This window comes from Gallus gallus, chromosome 3, assembly GCF_016699485.2.
Source record: "Gallus gallus isolate bGalGal1 chromosome 3, bGalGal1.mat.broiler.GRCg7b, whole genome shotgun sequence".
Classification (NCBI taxonomy): Eukaryota; Metazoa; Chordata; class Aves; order Galliformes; family Phasianidae; genus Gallus; species Gallus gallus.
The window spans coordinates 40,035,622-40,058,451 of NC_052534.1; the positions used below are offsets into that span (position 1 = coordinate 40,035,622).

General features: G+C 43.4%; 1 protein-coding gene across 1 annotated transcript in view; it reads right to left on the minus strand.

Moving 5' to 3' along the window:
* The window catches only part of PGBD5 (piggyBac transposable element derived 5), a 64,959-nt gene extending 42,868 nt beyond the window's left edge, over window positions 1–22,091 (minus strand). Inside the window, exon 1 of the mRNA XM_015284385.4 lies at window positions 21,389–22,091. Coding sequence (XP_015139871.3) covers window positions 21,389–22,073 — 685 coding nt within the window. The 5' untranslated portion in view covers window positions 22,074–22,091. The remainder of the gene's footprint in view (window positions 1–21,388) is intronic.
* Between the last annotated feature and the right edge of the window lie 739 nt (window positions 22,092–22,830).

Genomic DNA, 22,830 nt, shown 5'->3' on the forward strand with positions numbered 1-22,830 from the left:
CAACTCCTGCATTTACATGCAAAACACGCATATGCCTCTGGAAAACTGACCTTTTGATTTTGAGCAATTCTCATGAGCAAACTGTTTTCTGCTTTGTTCAAAAATTGATTTTTTTTAAAAAGACCAAATGTTAAAAAAAAAAAGGAATACAAAATAATATCATCTGGAAATCCAGACAGCTCAGCAAAGCATTAAAGACAATCTTTTCATGCAAAGACATTCATTTCAGCACAGAGCCTCCCAGTGATTCATTTCCATCCCACATGTGCTAATGTAGCTACAGAACTGGGGCTATAAAACCGTGCCCCAGCAGCCTCTTTCTGGAAAAGAGCTGCCAGGGCAAGCCCATTGTCCATAAAGCATTGGATGCTGCTTCCCACGTGCAGAATGAAGCTCCTGCCATGACATCCACTTGGGAAAGTGTGACGAGGCCACAGCATGACTCTGCCTCCAAGTCTCCATGCATGGAGCTGGGGCTCTTGCTGCAGCCCAGCTAGAAGAGCTTAAAAACTGGAAGCTTGCCAAGGAGCTTAGTGCCAGGGGCTCTATGGGAATGATATTCAGGTTCTTCTTCTATGTCGGCTTCCTTTGGGCTATGTAAGCCTCCCTGGGATTTCACTGCTCTCTGTAGTAGTGTGTACATGCATCTCTGGGTGACTTCACAAGCTGCTCAGTCAAACCTAGTTTTCTCTGCTGTGCAGGCCCCAAACAGAGAAGCATAGGAAGTCCGATCACTTTGGAGACTAAAAGAATAAGTCAACGCTACAGTCATTGGCACTCTCATTTAAGGACTACACCATCTCCATCAGAGAGCATCACAACAAATCTTCACTTACAAACTGCTTTTAAATTTGCAAGTTTACCCCTTTCAATTCCCCACGTTCCAACACAAAACCCTCCGAAGTGTTGGGACAAGCACTTACAAATCAAGTGCCTTGCCAACAAAGGGTAAGTGTATTAGGTTTAGGGGCAAATGAAGGTTTATTTTCTTAGAACAGCTAGGATACTGAGCTAGAACACATAGTGGGTGGGTGTTCTCTTACACCTGTCCCTCTGTCAGATTCTCTTTTTCAATCCTTGCTCTACTTCCCCTTAGAAGTGACTTCAGGGTGCCTGAACATCTCAATTCAGAATAGCCACGTGGCTGGCAGCTTTGATCAATGACTTCTGTACATCACACACACCAGCATCCCTAATCCTCTTAGCTCACACAGGACGCATGACATGCATCTCACAGCACTCAAGCTGCTTCCTAATAACTCTTATAAACCCACAACTTCTCAGTTTTAAGAAACCAGAGCATTTCTTCAACGATAAAGTGTGAAAAACAAGAAAGCAATCATCCATACAAAAGGGTGGATTTACCACTTGTACTGCCTGTGTTGGCTCCGGGCTGATGCACACGTTTACCAACTCCTGTGCCCCAGGGAAGGTTTTTGGAGAGCTGTACTTGCAGACAAAGAGCCAGAAACACAATTCAGAGCTAAACATAGAACAGTCAGAGCAGAACCTTGAAGTAGCAGTCCGCAGGCAACATAGCATTGCCCCTGCAACCTCCTCCCAGCTACTCTGAGTAGCAAGAACTGGTGAGCACCTGGTCTCCCACTTCCCCCATGGCCAGTGACAGGCTGCACAGCAGGCAGGGGCAAATGCAGCAGAAACAGGTCATGGAGAGAAGGTCTGCAGAGAAGAGCACCACATGCTCCTCCACAGCTTTTCAGGATAGGCAGGACATGACTCTGGAGCCAAAGTTTGTCTCCTCAAATACAGACTTGCTCTTTATTCTGCTGCACCCTGAGTTCAGGAAGGGAAAAAGTCTGAGCTTGCAAGGCAGACAACACTTCCTGCTAGCCATCCATCACACCAGATGCCAACTCTGCACTGGAGAAGGTTCCCAGCTGACAAACCTGGAGACTACAGCATTCCTGGCAGGGTAACTCAAGAGCAAGCTTCCCCTTCCTTCCAACTCCCTCACGATCCCGCAATTTAATGCACTTCAAGGTTACAGATTCACCTACAAATATGAACGCAAATATACATGAGCTCATCTTTTCCATGTTCCTTGGGGGATGGTAACAAATGAACAAATAAATGCTGAAAGACCCTGTAGGATTTAATCACTGTAAGAACACACTTCAACTCATAAAAAGAAGTAGCTTGTATCTCTTGTTTTGGACCAAGTAGCAAAAGAAATTTAACACAGTAGGGATTTCCAAAGAACTTCATGATGTGCTCACATTAAAAAAAAAAAAAAAAAAAGCCACAGTGATGAGCTTTGGGTCATATTAAGCAGTGGGATGGAAGACAAAGTCAATAAATTTTACTGGTGTATAAAAATCAGGCCTGCACATCAGATCTTTAAATCCGCATATAATTATGCAGGATGCACCTGTAAAGTAAATTTAAATTAGCAACATGGGAACAACCACTGCAAAACACATCCTTCTGTTTGTAAAGTACCAAGCACTTTACACTAAGTGTTCCTACAGAGGCTTCTGGGCATTATCAGAACAGAAATAATAGCTTCCCCTTCTGTAACCACAGACATTTATAGCTGCCGATTTCACAAACTGAAGGCTCACAATTGCTAGCTGTGTTCTTCCTCTTACTTAAAGTAATGTTTTAATTACACAGGGGTAAGAAAGTTTGTGTGTGCTTTTGCTCTGTAGACTTGGCCTCCTATCTCATCTTACATGCTGTTGTCTATTTAAAGACTGATTTTCTTAAAGGGTAAAAATAAGATTCTGTTTCTATGTCAAGATGGTTTATGATTTCATGATACGATGAAAAGGAGTGTATTTACTCAGTGACAAGCAACTGGAAAAGTTCCCACTCAAACAAGAGCTGTGAATTTTGACTACTGCTCAACAACAAGAGCAGTTCTTCCTTTCTAAACTGCCTGCCCACCAAGCCAGAGAAAATATGTTCCTGAGTTATGAAACTGGGAGTCAGCCTCCCTGCATGCTTTCCTCTGCTACTGATATGCTTTGCTGTCTTAGGCTAATCACATCATCTGCGTTCCTGCTTCACCATGCCTCAGGCTGACAGTAGGCTTTGTGTCCTGCTTTCACTTGTTCCCTTCTGCAAGTTTCCATCCTTCCCCAGGCTGCTGGACTCACCCTGACCTCCCCCAGGATCTACACTCTCCCCTCCCTTCCTCCTGTAATTTTGAGATGCTGATGTTCCTCAGAGCTTCCTGTTCTGTTGACATTTTGCTGAAGGGATGGGATGAGGTGAGGCTTCTGTTAGCAGGAATTCTGTACGTGCATACTGGCTGCTTCTAAGGATATATGTTTTAAAACAAGGATTAGCTGCTGGATATAACAGGTGGTCATCTGGGTAGGTGTTAGTCAGGAGTGTGTCCAATTGTACATTATTCTGTTGTAAATTACAGCGTAAAGATCTGTACCTGTGCCTGGCCTGCCAAAAATAACAGACATAGAAGTCCAAAACCCCCTTTTGGTTCTTGCTCATACCTCCTCTTGCCCTCAAGCACAGCACTGACATGTGCAGTCACCAGTTCACACATCCATTTTCTACTAATCCCTTTCTGGCAAGGAGTGCCTAACTAGCAGGTAAACACAGATCAAATTCTACAATTACCGGTCAAGGAGGTCTGCAGCTGGAGACTCCTCTCTTTCAATTTGAAGTCAATGCAATCTTACATTCATAGAATCGTAGAGTCATTTGAGTTGGAAGGGACCTTAAAGGCCATCAATTCCAATTCCCCTGCAGCGACCAGGGACTCCTACAGCTAGATCAGGGTGCTCAGAGGCCCACCCACCCTGACCTTGAATGCTGAAAGCTATAACCCCTGCCTCTTTTCCTGCAATCCTCAGGTACAAGCATGCTGTACCTACAACCTCCTCAACCATCTTCAACATAGTGAAAGAAGCATTCAAAACATAAAGCACAGACTCAAATTCTGATGGCCTAGAAACAATACACCAAAAGGTTTGAGTACATACTTCTGCAAGTGAACAAATGCAGAGACTTGTTCTTCTGTATAGTCCATCCTACCAGGCCACAAAAATCAATGTAATTTCATGGCATATGTGGCACACCTCACACAGAGCTGCTGTTCCAAGTCCCTTTCTTCAACTTTGCCAGTCCTTGCCAGCAAGGAAGAGCCCAAGATCTGTGTGAGGACTACTCATCAGTCTTCATCTAGCACCACAACATTTCCTACAAAGAATACTCAATCCCCTAGATGCTTCACAGCCTTCACTTAAACAACAAACGACTGAAGGTTATTTGAGGAAGTCTCTGCTCCCAAACAGCAAAAGCTGTCTCTTTCTCATGGCTGATACCCAAGCTTTTCTGCCTCTTTACCTTTGTGTTTCCTATAGAGCTGAGACCTCCCTCCATGCCCTTGCTTCAGCACTATCTCAGTCAGTGTTTGCTTGTCAGAAACCCTGGTGTTGGCTCACACCTCCTGGAGAGATCAGCCCATGCTGCTGCTGCTACAGCCAGAACAACAGAATTGCAGCTTCTGTGTTAGGATGAATGCTCATCTATTTCCAGACCTCCTTTCATTTTTTCATTTCTTTTTTTTTTTTTCCCCCAGCACTCTTTGAATACAGAGTCCCGCAGTAAAAGGAGTATCTGAAAACCTCCACTTTTGACTGCTAAGTCTCTCCCTGCTCTCTTGGCTCTGTCTGCAGGAATAGCAAGGCAAACAAAGAAAAGAATATCTGTCTCCACAGGGAGCATCCTGCTTCTTAAGCCTTCCAGACTTCACTGCCACAGCTGTTTTTATATTAAAGACAGATTTACTTGTTGCTGTATCCACAAAAGTCTCACGTTTAAGCTATGTTCCTCTCCATTCATACTTTATTTATGTTGACTGTCTCAAAATAAAATTAAGAAAAGTAACAGACATGCTGCGTCTCATTCAATCCCATCAGCTTCTTCCATCATCTCTGATGTAGTTCTTTCTTCCTCACCATGAATTGCCCTGAATACATAGCGTTTTCCCTTCCACAACAGGAATTATGTTCCTCCCTCAGGGCCAGGTTCTACTAGATCCTAAGTGCTATAACCCCCCCCATCAATGTTTTAGTGGAAAATAAATAAATAAAAGCTTTCAGATTATTAGCAAAGCCTGGAATTTTTATAAGCTAGTGTTATCAAAACCTTAGGCACCTCAGGCAAGCTAGAATGTTACTTATGCGGGGAGGAGGGAGAGAGAGATGAACATATTGCTTTCCATCACTGCTAAATACCAGATCTCAAAGTACTACCATCAGACAGAGCCAAGCCACCTCAACAGAAATTTTCTGTATGGGTCTGGTTTGAAGCAGTGTAGCAGAGCTGCACACAGATGACCGCAGTCCTGCTCACTGGGAACCAACCAGAAATGAACGTTGGCCATATTAAGATCCTTTTATTGACCTTAGGTAAGTGTTTGCCAACTTAAGGTACCACCAACCCAGAGAGCACACATGGCAATCTATACTGGTGCAGGAAGAAAACATTTTTTGTATTGTTAACTAATAAAAATGTAAATAGTGTTTATTTCATCTCTATCACATCCTTTTTTAATTTCTATTTTTTTACTACATTTGATAGTGTATGCTATTTATTAGCACAATAGCATACATGTACAATTCACAGATAAATATACATAAAAAAACTTCTACTGATAGAGGTAGACAACCAAACAACTTCAGAGACCATTGCTTTAGAGTACTCCAATAATAATATCCAGGACTAAAGCAGCCTACTTGACTCACTCAACCCTCACTTCAGCAGAGTGTTGAGTGTGCACCTGAATTCTATCAGTCTCAGAAAGGCCTGATCTACCAATGGGTTTTATACCAGTATATCCAGTTTGCTCTGAAATTGAGTTGCTTCCATTTCTGACCCCTGGCAAACTGTTTTTCTTGTAAGAACAAGGCAGCAGTAGTATTGGACAGAGGGACTTCTACATTGGTATAACAGCTCCAATGTTAGTCTGCTTATAGTATGTTACTGTATTATCATTAAAGTAGTATTGCACTCACATACAGAAAAGCTTAGGATTTAAGCATGTGTTTACAGGCTTTCCTAGATTCAGTGCATAACGTGCTTTTTTAACATCCCTTGACACTCAACTTTGACTTTAAAGTTGTATTGCTGACAAATCAAAAGGATGTTTAACAGCCTTGTGTTTTTCTCTAAAGGAAATAAATTTCCAGAGCACAAACTTGTTGTGCAGTCAGCCATTAAAATTATTAATCCTAGAAGCGTGACTGAGCCTGCAATATGCATAGTGGTAGGAAAGGAGGGAAACATCTTTCTACCATACAAATCCTCTGTAGTCATTCCCACAGCCTTATCATCATCATCCCTTCAGGGCCTTATGACTGTCACTCAATAGACTGTGATGACTTTCCTCAAGCCTTGGCAAGCAGATTACAACTGATGGGTTCTTCAGGAAGCATGGGTGTTCCCTTCATACAGTCAGAGCAAACAGGTTATGCTTTTTGGTAAGCACACTAAAGGGATTGCCAAATACCTTAAAAAAAAAATATGTTCCCCTTTGTCAGTTGAGTGGCCAAACTCGTTATATACTACAAAAGAGTAGGTGGAATGACTTCACGTTTTAAGATGCTTTACTTAACCTGTGATTCCTCTTAAATTCACCTTTATTCATCACAAGAGAATAGGGCCAAGGAAGATGACAAGAGAAGAGCTATGGCATCTGCGTCCTGTGGATTAGGAAAAAGGCAAGTGAAATTCTCTCTGGAGACAAGGGGAGACTTGTGTTTGTGCACATTTAATACTTCTTACTCCAAAAGCTCAACTAGGGGATAAAAAAGCAGCAGATATTTCATGAGATTTTCTTTAGAGTGACAACACATAAGGCGGGCAGTAGGAGTATGTGACTGTTTAACAGAAAGCTCCAGAACTACACTGAAAGCTTTTTTGCTTGTAAGAAGTGGATAGAGTTGCTTTACAGAGCTAAACAGTTTTTCCTTGATTATTCATTTGGTCTTTGTTTGTCTTTGTTATGTTTCACTTTAATTACCTTGATAGTTTTGATCAATTCCTGCTGATTAGCTGGAAACTCAAACACAGGCATAGGTCTGTCTGGATGCCAGTTTGCTATTCCACAGAGCTGCTTTTCCAAGTAGTGCTTCAGCAGCACTACTAGCAGCACAGCCTTCTTTACTCTCATATTGCACACTTTAGCAAGAACCTTTCCTATCATTCTCCCAAGTAACCTACACAAATGTTACTATTCCTAGAGAAACAGGTCTGCATTTCAAAGCAGAAACCAGCCTATGAAAAAAATGTTGAGGGTACAGCTAACTCCCCACCTGACAGCACTGCTCTCTTTTAGAGTCCCGGGCTTCAGTCTAGTAGAGACTATTTGAGGCAGGTAATCACAATAGATTGAAGTCAATCAAGTTCTTCTTGGGCACCAGCCCCACACTTTTCTGAAATGAATGCTTGTGAGATTAGGCATATTTGTGATAACCAAGCGTTGCCCTAAGCAGAAGTGTTAGTGGTAGCAGTACTACAATGTCAAGAAGAGTCCTTGAAGACATAGCAAAATTAAAAATAAATAAAAAAAAAGATGAGCTTGAAGACACTGCTTAGCAAAGACCTTACTTTCTCTTCTCTTAAGTTACAGACAAGGCAAATTACAGCAGCTGTCTGCAGCAGTGATCGGAGAAAGCAAAATTTCAAATGAATCTGTCTCTTTAGGAAGCATTTATGCTCCATCAGTATAATTATTTAGGACAGAGAACAACAGTCAGTTCAGCTAATCTTAAGAGGAAAATGAAAGCAACAGACACCAATACTGCTTATACAAACTTTTTTTTAAATAGATGTCACTTGCTTTTGACTACTTCCTCCTGCTTCTGGAATCAGTGGCTGAGCAATGACAGGCTGTCAAAGGTAGTTGTGCAAGCAAGGGAAGAGGGCATTGGGAACCCAATCCACGCCCTTGCCCATACAGTGAGGGAAGAGATGGGAGAATATTTCTTAACTGCTCAATGCAATGAATTTGAGCTATCACACAGTGCATTAGCCTCTAAATTTCTACTAGGCTTTTGTGCTGGGCAACAGGAGTACAAATGCATTCACGCCTCAATCCCACTAATATGGGTCAGAACTCCATGCAGAGGCAGCAGACACCTCAAAGTTCAGCCTTCATCCAAAAAGGAAGGTCAGTTAATCATGGGATAACCAAAGCCACAGAAAAGCACCACTCTGATTAGATATGACACTCAAATTTTGCTGAGCTGCACAAAGTGTTAACAAGCTGGAAGGAATGCTAAGTTTGATGCTGTGGTGGGTGTGACAGTTCTTCACATATTGCATCTCCCACACTCAGATCTCAAACATCAGCTGTAGCAGATGTCAGTGAGCAATGTGGTCTAGGGGCATCTGGCCATACTGCAGTATGCTAGAAGTACCAGCTGCCATCTTTATGTGGCACTACGGACATCAGAACAGGCACAGCCTGCTTTCACATGACTTCATCTCAACATCAACTGGCTTTTTCATAGAATCATTAAGGCTAGGAAAGACCACAAAGATCATTAAGTCCAACCATCAACCCATCACCACCATGCTCACTGATCATGTTCCTCAGCACCACATATTTGCTGCAGGACAGGCTCTTCTCAATACAAATTTGCTGTCTAATAAGGATTGAATTTGAGCCAACTACCTCTAAGCAGGGGCATTTCAAAGTGCTCTCACCTTTCATCACCTATTTTTGCATGAGGTAGGTGAGAACTCAGTATTTGGAAGACCTTTGCCTTTTCCTCCCATAGGAATGGACCTTGCCACATATGACAGAGCAAAAAAAACCAACCAACCAAACAAACAAAAACACTGCAAGAAGCCTGAATTACTAAGAAGCAAAACGTGAACAATGAATTCCTGCCCCAGACTACTTGCAGTTTTAACATGGACAGTGGAGACATGGAATCCAGCAGAGCTCAGAATAATAAAAAAGGAATTTCATAATGACTAAAGATATGATGCTAAAATGTGAAGGATTAGTAAGATCTATATCAAGGTGTAGGAGAAAGGGCCGTTTTTATGACAGCAAAGGATTTTCTAGAAAGAGAAACAGTTAGAGAAACTAAATGTTGTAGCAGAGAAGAGAAGGTTAGGAAAAGGTTATAGTACAGATTAAAAGGATTCACTAGGAATGGAAAGTTTCAAAGTAAAGTTTTGAACAGCTTTTGTTATACTTGTTTCCTAGCTTCTTTTCTCATTAAAGCACTGTGCTGAAGCATTCTCCCCCTAGCTGCCCATTTCAGCTTGAAAAGAAAAAAAACCACATCTCCCTTTTATCTTAGGAAGAAAGCTGACATTAGAACAACTGGTAGCACACTGCTCAATGTCAAGCTGCTCCAGGTCAATACTGAGACCCTTTCTCTCCCTTTTGAGTCAGCCTTTCAGCAAAAAGACCTAAAGAGAAGGCATCATTTGTATTTTAAAATTTGACTTGCTCAACTTGTGTACCTACTCATAAAATGCTATCAAATGTTTCTACTTCAGCATATAACACAAATAGGTGCTCTTCGGAAAAAAAAATGCTCATTTAGTTTCTTGTCATTGAATCAATGAGCGACATTCAACAGTCAAAAGAACAGAAGAATTAAAAACTGATATAATCTCACCAGCAGCATTACCTGTGTAAGTACATTTTAAATTCCTAGAATCTTACATTTTTGGTGTCCAGTTTCACAGCACCATTTAAAAAATATCCATAGTTGAATATTTTACACCTACCATCTGCCCCAGAAATCAAGTAGTTTTCAGATTTGTACTTACAGAGCTCAAAGTGGTTTGTATTTATCCCAGTCTAATGGAATTAAGGAATTAGATACTTCTGGCTATACTCCTGCACCTCCTACTCGGAAACAGCTGTGTCTCATACAGAAAGAGCTAAAAGGCACTTTTGCAAAATAAAATGGAGAGAAAGGGGATGAAGAAATAAGCAAGGTCAGTGAATTTTTCAGGACACAGATTTACGATAAGCTAGGTGTGATTCAGCTGTCAAGGCAAGGATTTTGCCCTGGTTTTCAAGACAACTAATGAGGTTCATCAGAGGATAAGTTTCATGAGTCTGAGGATAGAATAACATGAGTTACAGTGCCTGAGGCAGAAACAAAAACATAAATAATTAAAATGTTGCAGGTTAGTTAATATTTTTGGTCTTATTCCTCAAATACTAGTTGCCTCATAACAAGATCCAAAGTGAATCCAAGCTCAAGGTACCAGCCTAAGCTAAAAAAAAAAAAGAAAAAAAACACAAACCCAACAAGATCATGGGCTTAGTTGGGCATATTACAGACCTGTGCCTGTCTTCCTCCCCCACACATCTGTCCTCACGCTTTACAGAAGCATTCTTGGTATTTACCTGCAAGGAGGTTCTTCATACCTCAAGAGAGTCATGGACAAAAGCAACTACAGACCTAGGCACTACTGGATGATACAACAACTAAAAGATTCTCAGGTGCTGTGAGGATAACAATACAAGTATTTGGGTAGTGCTGTATCCAGAAATTAGTTTTTAAACACACAAAATCAGGCTTAGAATTAATCACTTGAGTAGAGATACAATATTCATTGACATACAAGTCATTACCCTAGCATGTGATAGAAATGGCAACACTCTGAGTAACAGCCATGTAAGCCTGGGCCACTGTACTGGAGTAAGAGGAAAGGGAGAGTTTCACCCTAACAGATGAGAAGGCCTTCTGTGAGCACACAGCTCCTTCCTGCAAGATATACAGCTTCACCCCATTCCAAAAGCTAAGGTGGACGATGCAAGTAGCAAGTCTTATGCCTAGCACTCCAACATACAACTTGCCACTGAGCAGCTTTCCTAGTGTATGCATCTATCTTAACCATTTGTAAAACAGCAGAAAAGAGTGCTACAGGGGAAATGAGAAATCATTTAATCCAAGTCTCAACCAGAGACTGGTATATGTACTGGGTGTCAATCTACTACAACAGGTTAGTACAGCTTGTTCTTAGGTTTCCAGAGACAAACCAAGTCTGCCGCAGCATTACACTGGCTGAGAGTTTCTATCATGACTGATTTAATTCTCCATCAATTCAGTTTAAGCCTGTTATTCCTTGTATTCAATTTCCATAGCAGATAAGGCAGATTGTGCCCTTTCCTACAATAGCCTTTACTTATCCACATGGCCACTTAGTTTATGAACAGAATGCTAAAACATGGTCTAGTTGGTAGATTTTCTCCTTCTTGGTCCTCTCTCCCTCTTTGCATGACTGTTTACCTCCCACTCGGGGTGGTGATCCAGACTCCCTCTCTCCTAAATGGCAGGTCAGTCTCATCACAAATCTTGTAAGCTTTTCTGTTTAAATATTTGAGGAGGATGTTTGCCTTTTCATAAAAATATGACACTGAGTCACATTCACCTTGTGCTCAGCTTCATTCTCCTGTTCCCTTTCTATCTAAACGCTTCTTCCCCTTCCCCTCCAGTTTGTATTTCCACTGTTAATCACTGCTGCTTTCACACTATGCGTTTCTCACTTTCACTGTCCCCTTTCGCTCCCCTGGGCTATTTCAGCTTGTCAAGAACTGCATGAATTCTGAGCCTGTCCTCCAGTGTACACAGAGCCCCTCCCAGTTTTGTTTTATCTAAAAGTTTAATGAACAAATTTAGTAAGTTCACCTCCATTAAGGAAGGCAGTGTCAAATTTCCAGTAAACAAAAAGTAATTTTTCCATCAAAATACCTAAGCTTTAGTCAGGTCTTCATACCACATTTTCAGAGATACTAACCCAGGCCTTATCAAATTCAAATGGAGACAGAAACAGTTTCAGTAACAACAATTTTAGTGAGAATGTAATCTAGTCCCCACTGGGTATCTAACGGGTCAGCTGTTGCTGCATCTGCTCCTTCTCACCCTCAAATTTCAGGCTCTGCAAGAAGGTGTTTGTCATGATAGATGTAATGTAATGCAAAGCACTCTGCAGAAATCAGAGCTAATAATGCCAAGATGGTTCCTGCCTTAGTAAGATACCTCTGATTCACTGTAGGAAGGAAGGAGACAAGTCTGGCAGGAACACAACAGCTGTAGTTCTCCAGGCTCAGGTAGTTCCTAACCACATGCAAGCACTCCAGGCACCAAATGCATCAGCTGATGCTTTGTTTCATATATAACAAATAGCACAGGTAATTTTATGGAGAAGTAACTTGGAGAGCACCTGCAAAACAGGCAGGAAATGAAGATACGCCCCAGACACTTCAGGACTGGAACCAGGCTCTCCATGACTGAGGAGGGGCTGGGTACAGGCAGCTAAGAGTCACGCAGGCAGGGAAAGGAGCCCACATGGTCTGGAAGAGCTGCCCAATCAAGCAGTGCCAAATTCCTTCCCGCCTCCTCTTTTGTGGAAGAGACATTTCAGCAAAAGCAAAGACTTTATTCAGTTTGTTTTAAGGACCTACCCTAGGGGCACTGACAGACCTAACTGCTCCTACGGCCCAAGGCCTCAAGTCATCCCCCAGCATCATAAGCCTCAGCCCCAGCATGGCTGGGTTACACTTCCCACAGATTCATCTGGCCATGGGTCTCCCTGCCCAGGTGCTCCTGGCTGTGGAAGAGTGGGTCCCAGTTGCCAGGCCTTGCACTGGTCGGGAGGCCAACTATTGTAGACAATCTGTGATGTCAGTTAAGTCAAGCCACTACCCAGCAGTACAGAAACAGATGAAGGTCTCTGAAGGGGCAAGGAGGCCATTCCTTATCAGATACAGATATGGCCTCCTCAAGTAGTAGAAAATGTAGTTTATGCCAAAAGCCATCACTCTTCTCTGAATGAGATCAGCAACACACTTGAAGGCTTCTTTCCTTACTTTTTTTTTTTTTTTAAATATACTATTTGCAGGAAAAGCTAACATCAAGGAAGAAGCCACAGATCCACTCAAAGGCATTCCAAGTCTTAGTGCTTCATTTCTCTTAGTCTCAAAGCCAATGACAAGAGGTAATTGATGCAGATCTTATCAGTATAAAACTTCATACTTCGTGTTTCACTTCATCTCAAACTTTCCCTGCCTGTGGCGAGGGGTTTGGAGATTCATGATCCTTGAGGTCCCTTCCAACCCGGGCCATTCTGTGATTCTGTAACCAGTGACTACATGATAGGACAAATTTTTAAGTTAAAAATAACTATGATACCCTAGAAATGGGAAAAAGTCTTCAGTTTAAAGAGGTCTTCTCATTCCACCATCCACTCTAGTAACACACTGCTTCGAATGATTAAATAAGGATTTATATTCACACGTTCTTACATCCATCATAGAATGTCTCCAGCATCAAAGATGTAAGAGCATTTCACACTTTTCAAGACCAGACTGGGAACCTATCAACCCAATCCAAAGATAACTCATTTTTGCCAGGCCACTGCAGCAAGGCAAGTTGTAAGATCCACCGCCTTGACCTCTGGGAAAGGCTGCCCACCTCTTGCCCTGCAATACCAATCCAGTTAAACTGTTCTGCCCCAGTACTGACAGAAAAAGTGATCCTAGATCCCCACCTCAATTACCACAAACCATATGCATAAAAGCATGCATGATTTTAAAATATATAACTCCTTCACAGTAATTTTTCAAGGCATTACTGACAAGATTAGCACTGCCCAAACCCAACGTGAACAGGGTGCATCCTGCAAGCAGAGAGCATCATAACAATGGGAACAGCTACACATCCACAGCAACACACAGATCCCTGACTGCACAGCTCTAGATGCATCCCAGTGGGAAGTCAGCCAGCATTTACCACTCAAAAAAATGCAGATGACACCACACACTGGATAGACAAATTTTCCACAGCAGTGAATTTCATAAGTAACTTAGAAAAAAGAAAGATACTCTTTTCATGCTGCAATTTAATCTATTTCATACACACCCACCTCTCTGCTATATGTAATCACAAATGAATCACAGTTATAACAGCATCTGCTTGAAGTCTGTTTTCTGTTCTTTCTCCCCTTCCCCTCTAGCAACAACAACAAAAAAACCAACCAAAACCATTTGTACCTGCTGATGGGCCCACTGCATCTTTCATCTCAGTCCAGTAATCTTTTTGTTCAAAACAACTACTTTCCCCCACCCAAACGGACGTAAGATACTCTTTGCTTCAGTGACTCCTATTTATCCTTCTCTGACAAGATTTTTGCATCTTTATAGTGTGATGCATCAGCCATACTTCAGTTTTACCAGTTCTCAACTGCACAGCTGGCTGAATAGAAGCTCCTTGTTTGTTCTTTATCCTTCTTATCGGAAAATATTGTTTGTCAGTACAAATCATATGAATCCATATGATGTCCAGGAGAGTAAAATTGAAAGCAAGTTTTCTATCAGGTGACATTATTATCAGTCATCTTCACAGAAAATCAGGCGTGATAATTCAGAAATATTTATATAAGGCCAAAACAAGCTAAAGGGCCCTCTAAAGCTGTTTCCCTGCAGTCCCTCACTCTTGAAGCTATGGTTTCATTTTTACAAGACCCATTCAGTTACATATCTGTTCATTTTCAGATAGAGACCGTGACTGATTAACATCCTGTTCAAAGTGGGAGCTTGGATAAGTTCCTAGAAAGGATGCCTTACCACAACGAAGTGAGATGTCAAATGGTAGTGTTCTCATGCATCAGTCTTATGTATTCCTTTGGTGTCCATCTGTTCTATTTTCTAATAACATGCAGAAATTTCAGCAGTATTAGGAGGGATAAGGTATTTTAGGGACTATATTCTTCTGACCTCTAGATAAGATGTAAAGCTTCATCCACGATTATCTTCCCTTTGGGAAGCACCTCTTATTTCCAAACTAATAAACTCTTATTTCCAAGCTAAATCCATCTGCTCCAAGTTTTTGGAAGACAAGCATGGGAGGAAAACTAAACAAAACACCTAAACAAATAAGCACACCTAAGACAAATTTCCCACTTCTACAGCACCCAGGATAGCTTCTTGTGGCCCAGCAGTCTATACATAATTAGCAACTCAACTCAGCTATTAGCATCCTCATTAGGCTCAGGAGAGAGGCCAATTTCCTCTCCAGGTTGACTTGGAGGTAAGCAGACAAGGGAAGCTGTCAATGTCACCGAAACAGTACAGCAAACAAGTGGATATGAGTATCTGTAGGGAGGAATCTATTTGTTTGAAATGACCCCATAAATGACTGCAGGGGGAAAAGATTCATTTGATGCAGTACAAAATCAAGAAGTAAATAAGTTTTCTCCCTGTTGACGTTCAGTGTCTATAGAGAAGACCTTAATTTGCAGCATTTATAGATCTTCATGTCTCAAATACTGACCAGAACTGGCTCTCTGTGTAAAAGCAGAGAAGAATAGGTACTTCTGTGAAATTTATCAACAGTATGTTATTCACAAAATATATACTCAATCACAGAACTATGCACAGAAGGATGGGAACACAGCTAAATTGCAGTAAGTTTTAGAATTAAGAAGGCTGTCATGAGCTTGCATTACAGTGATGATGGAAGCAGGAAGGTGTGTTCTAAAACCATACGGAAAGCATATTTAGGTTTCATAAGTGGTATGATGTATTAAATCCTTGCATAATTCACATCTTTAGCAAAACATCAGACCTTTAAGTCATCCAATAAATGATCTGGAAAATGGTAGTGTACATCTTTCTGATGTGTTTATCATAACACACAGCAGCATCACAAAACATCTAGGAAGCTATAAATAACTTCTACTTAGAATGCAAGGACAGCTCATACAGATATGGCAATTTCCATGGTTAAGCAAGTCAAAAGCAGCTAATTCTGATGACAGAAGTAAGCAATAACATGACACATCAGAGGCACTTTACCAACTTGCAGTCAGAAAATCTGACCCAGATATTTCTCAAGTAGAATACTTCATAAGCAACTAAGTAGCTTTTATAGGTTTTCTTATACCTTTGGAATCTAAGTATTGTCCTCAATTGAGTAAGACTAAAGCCTTCAGATTCAGTTCAGGACTTGAACCAAGATGATCAGTGTTGTTATATGGCAGCATATATGTGGCCCTCTTTTATGGCCCAGCCTGACCCATGAACTCTTCATCCTGTCTGGCTGCTGCTGGAATACTGTCTTGCTATCTGCCTCCCCACACAAGTCTTCCATTCTTGGTAAGAGCATACACACTGCATCTCTCCCTGCAAGTCTGATTTACAATTAGAGATACTTAAATAACACTGAAAGCCTATCCTTTTCTACAATATTCCTTTCCTCTCCTTTGATTATTTAACTTCAGCTGAATTATTTAGCTCTGCTAAAACTGTTCCCAACACAGGTCAGATAAACAACTTCGTGCTATACCAGTATCTATTGTACTGTAAGATTCACTGCTGACTAGCTTGAAGGAACTAAGTTTTCATTGTTTAGCATTCATAAAGCAACAACAATGAAAGAATTCCAAAGAGTGAAGTCTTACCAGGTGACATACAAAAAGGCACTTGTGAATTACCATAAGGAAAAAAACAACATATTCAAATCCCAACTGCATAGAGCCTTGCACATATGTAAGATTAAAGAGAAGTTTGTGAAACAGATCATTGGCCTAAACTACTGCAAAGAAAATATGACTCAAACCAAATACTAGAGACTGTTTTAATCAGAAGCTGTTGCAGATGAAGCTATATCTGGTTGGCTCCCAGAAGATGCAAGAAGTAGATAGTTCACTACTTCAATTTAAAGCTATCCCTTGCTTCTCTGACGGTAGCTGAAACATGCTATTAGCCTGTATGCAGGCTCATTTCATCACTCAGACAATGCAACCTCCCTTGAGAAGATCATCTCTCATGTGCTAGCCATCATGGAATAAATGACTATTTCCCATCACGTGGTCCTCTTGGAAAAAATTACTCTCCTAAAAAGTATATTAAAAATTACTTCAAAAACTCATTTAAACCTCTTCGAGGTAACAAGGGGAGCCTGTCTGCCAGACACAGACTATGCAACTTCTTGAGTGCAAGCTGTTCTACTGGAGTGTGTTCTCCAAAGATATCTTACAGCACATTTTGTGTTTGACAAATACTCTGGAAGCCCATAAAAAGCTAGCTATGGTCTCCAAATGCAACCTGCTGAGGAGCTGTCTCAAACTGTCAGTAAGGAACAGCCTTTACATTTTGTCCTTGGGTTTAGGTATAAGAACAGATTTCTGAGAACACAAAAATGAAGAAAACAGTAGCACTGATTGGCTGTAACTTTGAGGACTTCAGCAATATTTTTTAATCAGACTTCCCTGCCACTGCTGCCACCCTAAAACATGATCTGTAACAACAGGGTGGCTTTTACATCTAGGATCCAATTTTCTAGTCACTGGATATATAGATATGGGAAGCATTAGACTCTAGGCAGACAATATCAGCTATCCAATTCAGGAACATTGAGATGCAGTAATACAAGGATATTCATGAAAGCCCTGAAAGCCTACACAGAAGAGCACTATCACTATGGCTTCTGTTAGGGAGAAGTAGCCTTAGGAGGTGGTGATTCAGGGTGATGGCAACAAGCCTGCTGGAGCTCAAGATGCATTTGGACAATGCTGTCATAAATAGGATTTGAACTTTGGGTGGTCCTATGTGAAGCCAGAAGTTAGACTGAATGATCTAATTCCCTTCCAACCTAGGGTATTCTGTGAAGAAACAGCACACACGTTAAAATAAGTTTATGGCAGGAGGAACCAGAAATCAAGGTTTTACATTGCAAGGCTAGCATTTGCTAGCCTACAACAGAAGTAATAATAGTTGCTTTCTCCCCATTTCAATTCTACTTCCCCTATTGTAGCAGCATTTCCACAGCTCACTTGGTCCTACCCTCAGAGGAAGGGAAGCCAGAGAAAATCCACCCATCCTTCCTTCCAAAAGGAAAGTAGTATTCGGGCAGAGGTCAGATCTCCTTTCCCAGAAGCCTCTCTCCCTCTCTGTAGGTCCACTTCCAAACAAATCAATTTTACCTTCCCTTCACAGTAAGGTTTTGAGAAAATGGGAAGTTATCTCTTCAAGACAGTGAGAAGGGATATAACAAAACATGCTGAGATTCAACATTTCCTCAAGAATTTTAAATACACATATTGACCTACCCACAGACCTGCTGGAGCCACGCACTCTTTCTCAAGGGAAAGCATTTCAGCACCTCCTATACACCTTATATCACAGTACTTCAGAACTTCACATTGCTTTGAAATTTGTGGCAAGCAATTGAGCTCCCTTGTTTCCTCAACCTATTTTGATCAGAGCTCCATAGTGCTACTATTTATCTGTTTAAAAATCAGGGCATCACAGTATGGCATGTATTTTTCCTCAGCAACTGAAGAGAATGATTTTGCAGAATAGCTTAACTGAAAATAACACCAAGAGCCAGCAAACCATCTGTTCTAACCTCAGTGTTAGAGTTAACAGCTACCTTGGATTCCCACAGAGGAAGTCAGATAAAGCTATTCATGTTTTTGTTATTTCTTTCATAGAATCATTAAGGTTGGAAAAGGCCTCTAAGATCTAGCCAACTATCAGCCCATCCTCCACCATGCTCGCTAACCACTTCCCTCCATGCCACATTCACACACTTCTTGAACGCCTCCAGGAACAGTGATTCCACCATCTCCCTGGGCAGCTTGTTCCAATGCTTGACTACTCTTTTAGAGAAGAAATTTTTCCTTATGTCCAACCTGAACCTCCTTAGTACAAAAAAAAAAAAAAAAACTCTAAACACCCATTATTTTTATTAAATTGAACAGAAAAGAAACTAGTAACTGAAAATGCCTGAAGAGGCAGAAAACAAGACAGGGATATAAACAGCCTATAATTAAGTGTTGCACAGTAATGCTGTCCAGTCACTTTTCTCTCAGCACCCAAAGCTGATACAGCCCTTACCCAGTCCATAAGAATGCAGTACGTGGGCAAGGTAGGCACCCTTATGAATACACAAAGCTACTTGAGTCCAGACTGAGGGCATACTGAACTGAAACATCTCACACTGCCAGCAGCCCTCACAGCATCTGGGGCTCAACTGATATTTCACCTCAGAAATACAGTAAGCTTGATAACTCTAGAGCCTAATTCTAGGGATAAGTACAACACTTTGTTAAGACATAGAGGCTGGGAAGGGAAAGGCACTAGTTCTTATTTTATTTTTTAAGGAAAAAGGTAAAGCAATAGGATTTTCTGCCTGTGGTTAAAAAGACCACAAGAGTATCAGAAGTGACTTTTTTTTTTTTCTTGATAGCTTTAGCTCATTCTTATTAAGAAACTTGAAGCTTTTTCTGTTCCATACCTTCCCTTTCCTAATGGGACTGTGTCCCAAACCAAACAGCTCAACACTAGTTTGATCCTAGTCTGACTCAAAGATTTATTTCTATAATCGATGTAGTGGATGTTTCATGAGACTTCAGTTCATAAATACATTTGTTTTGTGGTTGAAAACTCAGTAGAAGTATAGTAATGGAAATGCATTTTGCATCATCTGAGGCCAGAAAACCATACTGAGAAGTTTTTGTGCTAATTTAAATGTCATCTCATTCAAAACTTCTTTTTAAGATTAGAACCTGGAAAGAAAAGGTTCTTTCATCCAAAACTTTTTACTGAGAATAATCTGTTAGTACTGCATGCTTGACCCTACATTTCTTTCTTGTATATTCCATTATGTTTGTCCATTAGGGACAGAAAGAGGCGGTGCCATTGCAAACAACAGTTCTCTTCATGTCAGCTGAGTCCTCCTCTTCAATGGTACTGCCTCAGTCTCCTGGGTCAGAACACTGTCCAATGAAGTGACAGTAGTGACAGTACAAGTATGCTTAGCATGGACCTAATTATGAGACATGCACTGACCAAAGCCAGTTGATCTACAGACTAGAATTACAAGAGTTTAGTTGTACAACGCAGTAGTTTCTGTAGTCTGGAATTAGAGTAGTCAATAAATAAATAAGTAATCAGAGTGTACATGCTTCAGAGACATCAAAGCACTACACTATCTGAACTTTTGCCAAACCAAATCACCATGCTATGAGCAGCATGCAGCATCTATTATCATCATTAAGATCAACAGAATGAAAGGGCAGCAGCAAGCTCTACTCCATCTATTACTAGGAGGAAATATTCACAGCAATACCCATATGCCTATCTCAAGAGGCTTCTGCATCTATTTCTGACAACCACAGATCAGACTCTTTCATTTCAAAGGAAATCTGAATTCTAGAGTTAACAGGTCAACTTAGTTTTCTTTCCCAAAGCAACACTAAAGTGTGAATCCCAGTTCTATTTGTTAGAATGTTACTATAAAGTAATGATATGAAGAAATAAGCCAATGGAGACAGAGAAATTAAATTATAATTAATGCCAAAATAACATCACATCATGAAGCCTATGATCCAGAATATGATCATAGACCAATCTGCTGAGAAAAATCAAAACTTACAAGTTCTTTAAAGAGGCAGATCAGCTTGATATTTAAGGATATTACAGCGTCTAGAGACTTCTAGAGTTAGGGAAAAATGGCAACTTTTTTTTTCCACATCTGTCTGAAGCATCACGGAACTCTGAGCTCCAGTGCCAGCTCCACCTCACTCACTCATCCCCAGCTGCCCCCTCAGGTAGGTTTCTACCTGTCTCACTGCACAAATTCCAGCATACTACCCCAAGTGTAGAAGCACTCACCTGCACTTACCTTCTAATAGCAAAGTGAGTTAATTAAACGCTGTAAAAAAAAAAAGTGAAGACAAGCAACCCTAGGACAGACAAGCCATCCATCAGCTCATTGGAGACAGGCAGCAGGCCTCACATACCCTTCTGAGACGCAAGCACTTTATTCGACACCTCACCCCTTTGTAACCAATGACCTGTTTTCGCAAAGCTTTTCTCCCTCACAGCCAACCTGGATGCTCAGCGCTGCCGACAGCTGCGTTGTGTCAGCTCACGGAAGCCAGGGGTGCAACTCGCTACACAAGTAGAGATCCGCAGAGATCCGAGCTGCCCGCCCGCCTGCCAGTTCACCACCCTCGGCGCTCACTTTAGCCACGCACCACGCAGAACGTTTAGGATGAAAGAGTGCGGCACAAGAAGCCCTGCAACAGGAAGGCACTCCGCTCCGCGGGCAGCAGGTCAACCCAGCCGCTCGGCTCCACGCGTGTCCCCACCTGTGGGCAGGGCCCTCACAAGCGCAAGCGTTACCCCGGGAAGAGCCCGCACGCTGTCCCTCAGCACCCCGCTGCTGTCCGCGCTCTGCGCCTCGACGAAGGATGTTTGTGACTAAGCACACGCGCGGCCTGCACCCCACACGGCAGCCTAACGGCCGGGCCGGCCTCGGGAGGCACCCGCACCCCCGAGGCCCGAGGCCCGCTCAGCACGGCCGCACCGTCGCCCAGGCCTCGCCGCCCGCCCCCGCTCCCCGCGTACCGCTGCTATCCTTGAAGCGAGGCGGCGGGACGTCTCGCAGCGACCGCGTCCAGCCGCCCGTCTCCGCATCCTCCTCCTCCCCCTCCTCCATCGGGCCCGGGCCGCCCGGCATCGCGCCGCCGCCGCCGGTCTGCCGCTGCTGCTGCCGCCGCCGCTCCGCCGTGGCCGGCGCCGGCCTGGGGACGCGACGCCGAGCCGCCCTGCTCCGCGGGCACGGCCCCTCCGGACGCCCCTCGCCCTCATCGTCGTCCTCCTCGTCCTGGGAAGAGGCGGCGGAGCGGGAGTCGGCCGAGGTGCTGTAGAACGGGTTGCCGCTGCTGTCCTGGCCCGACTCCCCGAAGACGTCGTCGGAGATCTGCAGGCTCTCGTAGCGGGAGCGGGCCGCCTCCAGCAGCGACAGCGCCTTCCGCCGCGCCGGCCCGCCGCCGCCCTCCGCCATCATCTCGGCCGCCGCCAGCAGCCGCCCGCGCTCCCCTCGGGCCGGCTCGGCCGGGTCCTGCGGCCGCAGGCAGCAGCCCAGCAGCAGGAGCGGCTCGGGCACGGCGGCGGGCAGGCAGGCGGATGGGTGAGCCCCGCCACCGCCGGGGCTGAGCCCTGCCTCCCGCTCCCGCCCGCACCACCCGCCCCTGTGTGTGTGCAGGGACATGGGGGGAAGGAGCCAGCTCAACATCTCCAAGTACCACATCCAGCCAATTACCGCGGCACTCCTAGCCCGGGAGGTGGGGTTATATGGGAGCCGCGGGCCAGCGCCGACCGCCTACCGGCCGCCCCTCCGCCCGCCGCCGCTCCGCCCATTTAAAACCACAGCGCCGGCTGCGGGGCTACCGCCTCTGCGCACCGCCGCCGGAAGGGGGGGACCCTCCGCCGCGCCGCCCCCGGTATGGCCCCGTCTCCCACTGCACGGCCTCGCCCCCCCGGCACGAGCCCGCCGCGCCGCCGCCGGCCCGCCGCGGGGCTGGTCCAGGCTGGAGCTGTCCCTCCGGTCCGGTGCTGAAGGCGGTCCCGCCGGAGCGGTGACATTTGTTGCGCACCTGTGACTGGAAGAAAAGCAATATGGTGGCGCAAGGAGAACGGGGAAGGGAAAGTAAGCGTGCCCTGGGTGGGTTAGTTAAAGACGGCTCAGAAGTATCCCCAGAGGAATCTAAGGGTTTTATAAGGCAGCCTAAGACTCTGGTTACACACAAGTAACATTCTCCCTGACGTTACTGTAATGTTTGAAATCACCGATCAAGGTTTGTGATCATTACCATTGGCACCCCATTGTGCTGCTTACTGTACAAATACTCATTACAGAGACATTCCCTGCCTTCCTTCTCGCCAATGACAGTAACTATCCAGCTTACCCTCACAGCAGTGCCCTCAAAATGGCCATGAATCAGTTGCTGTGGAGTGGTTATATGCAATTGGGGCAGAGAGTAATGCACATAATTTGTTTTTTTTGT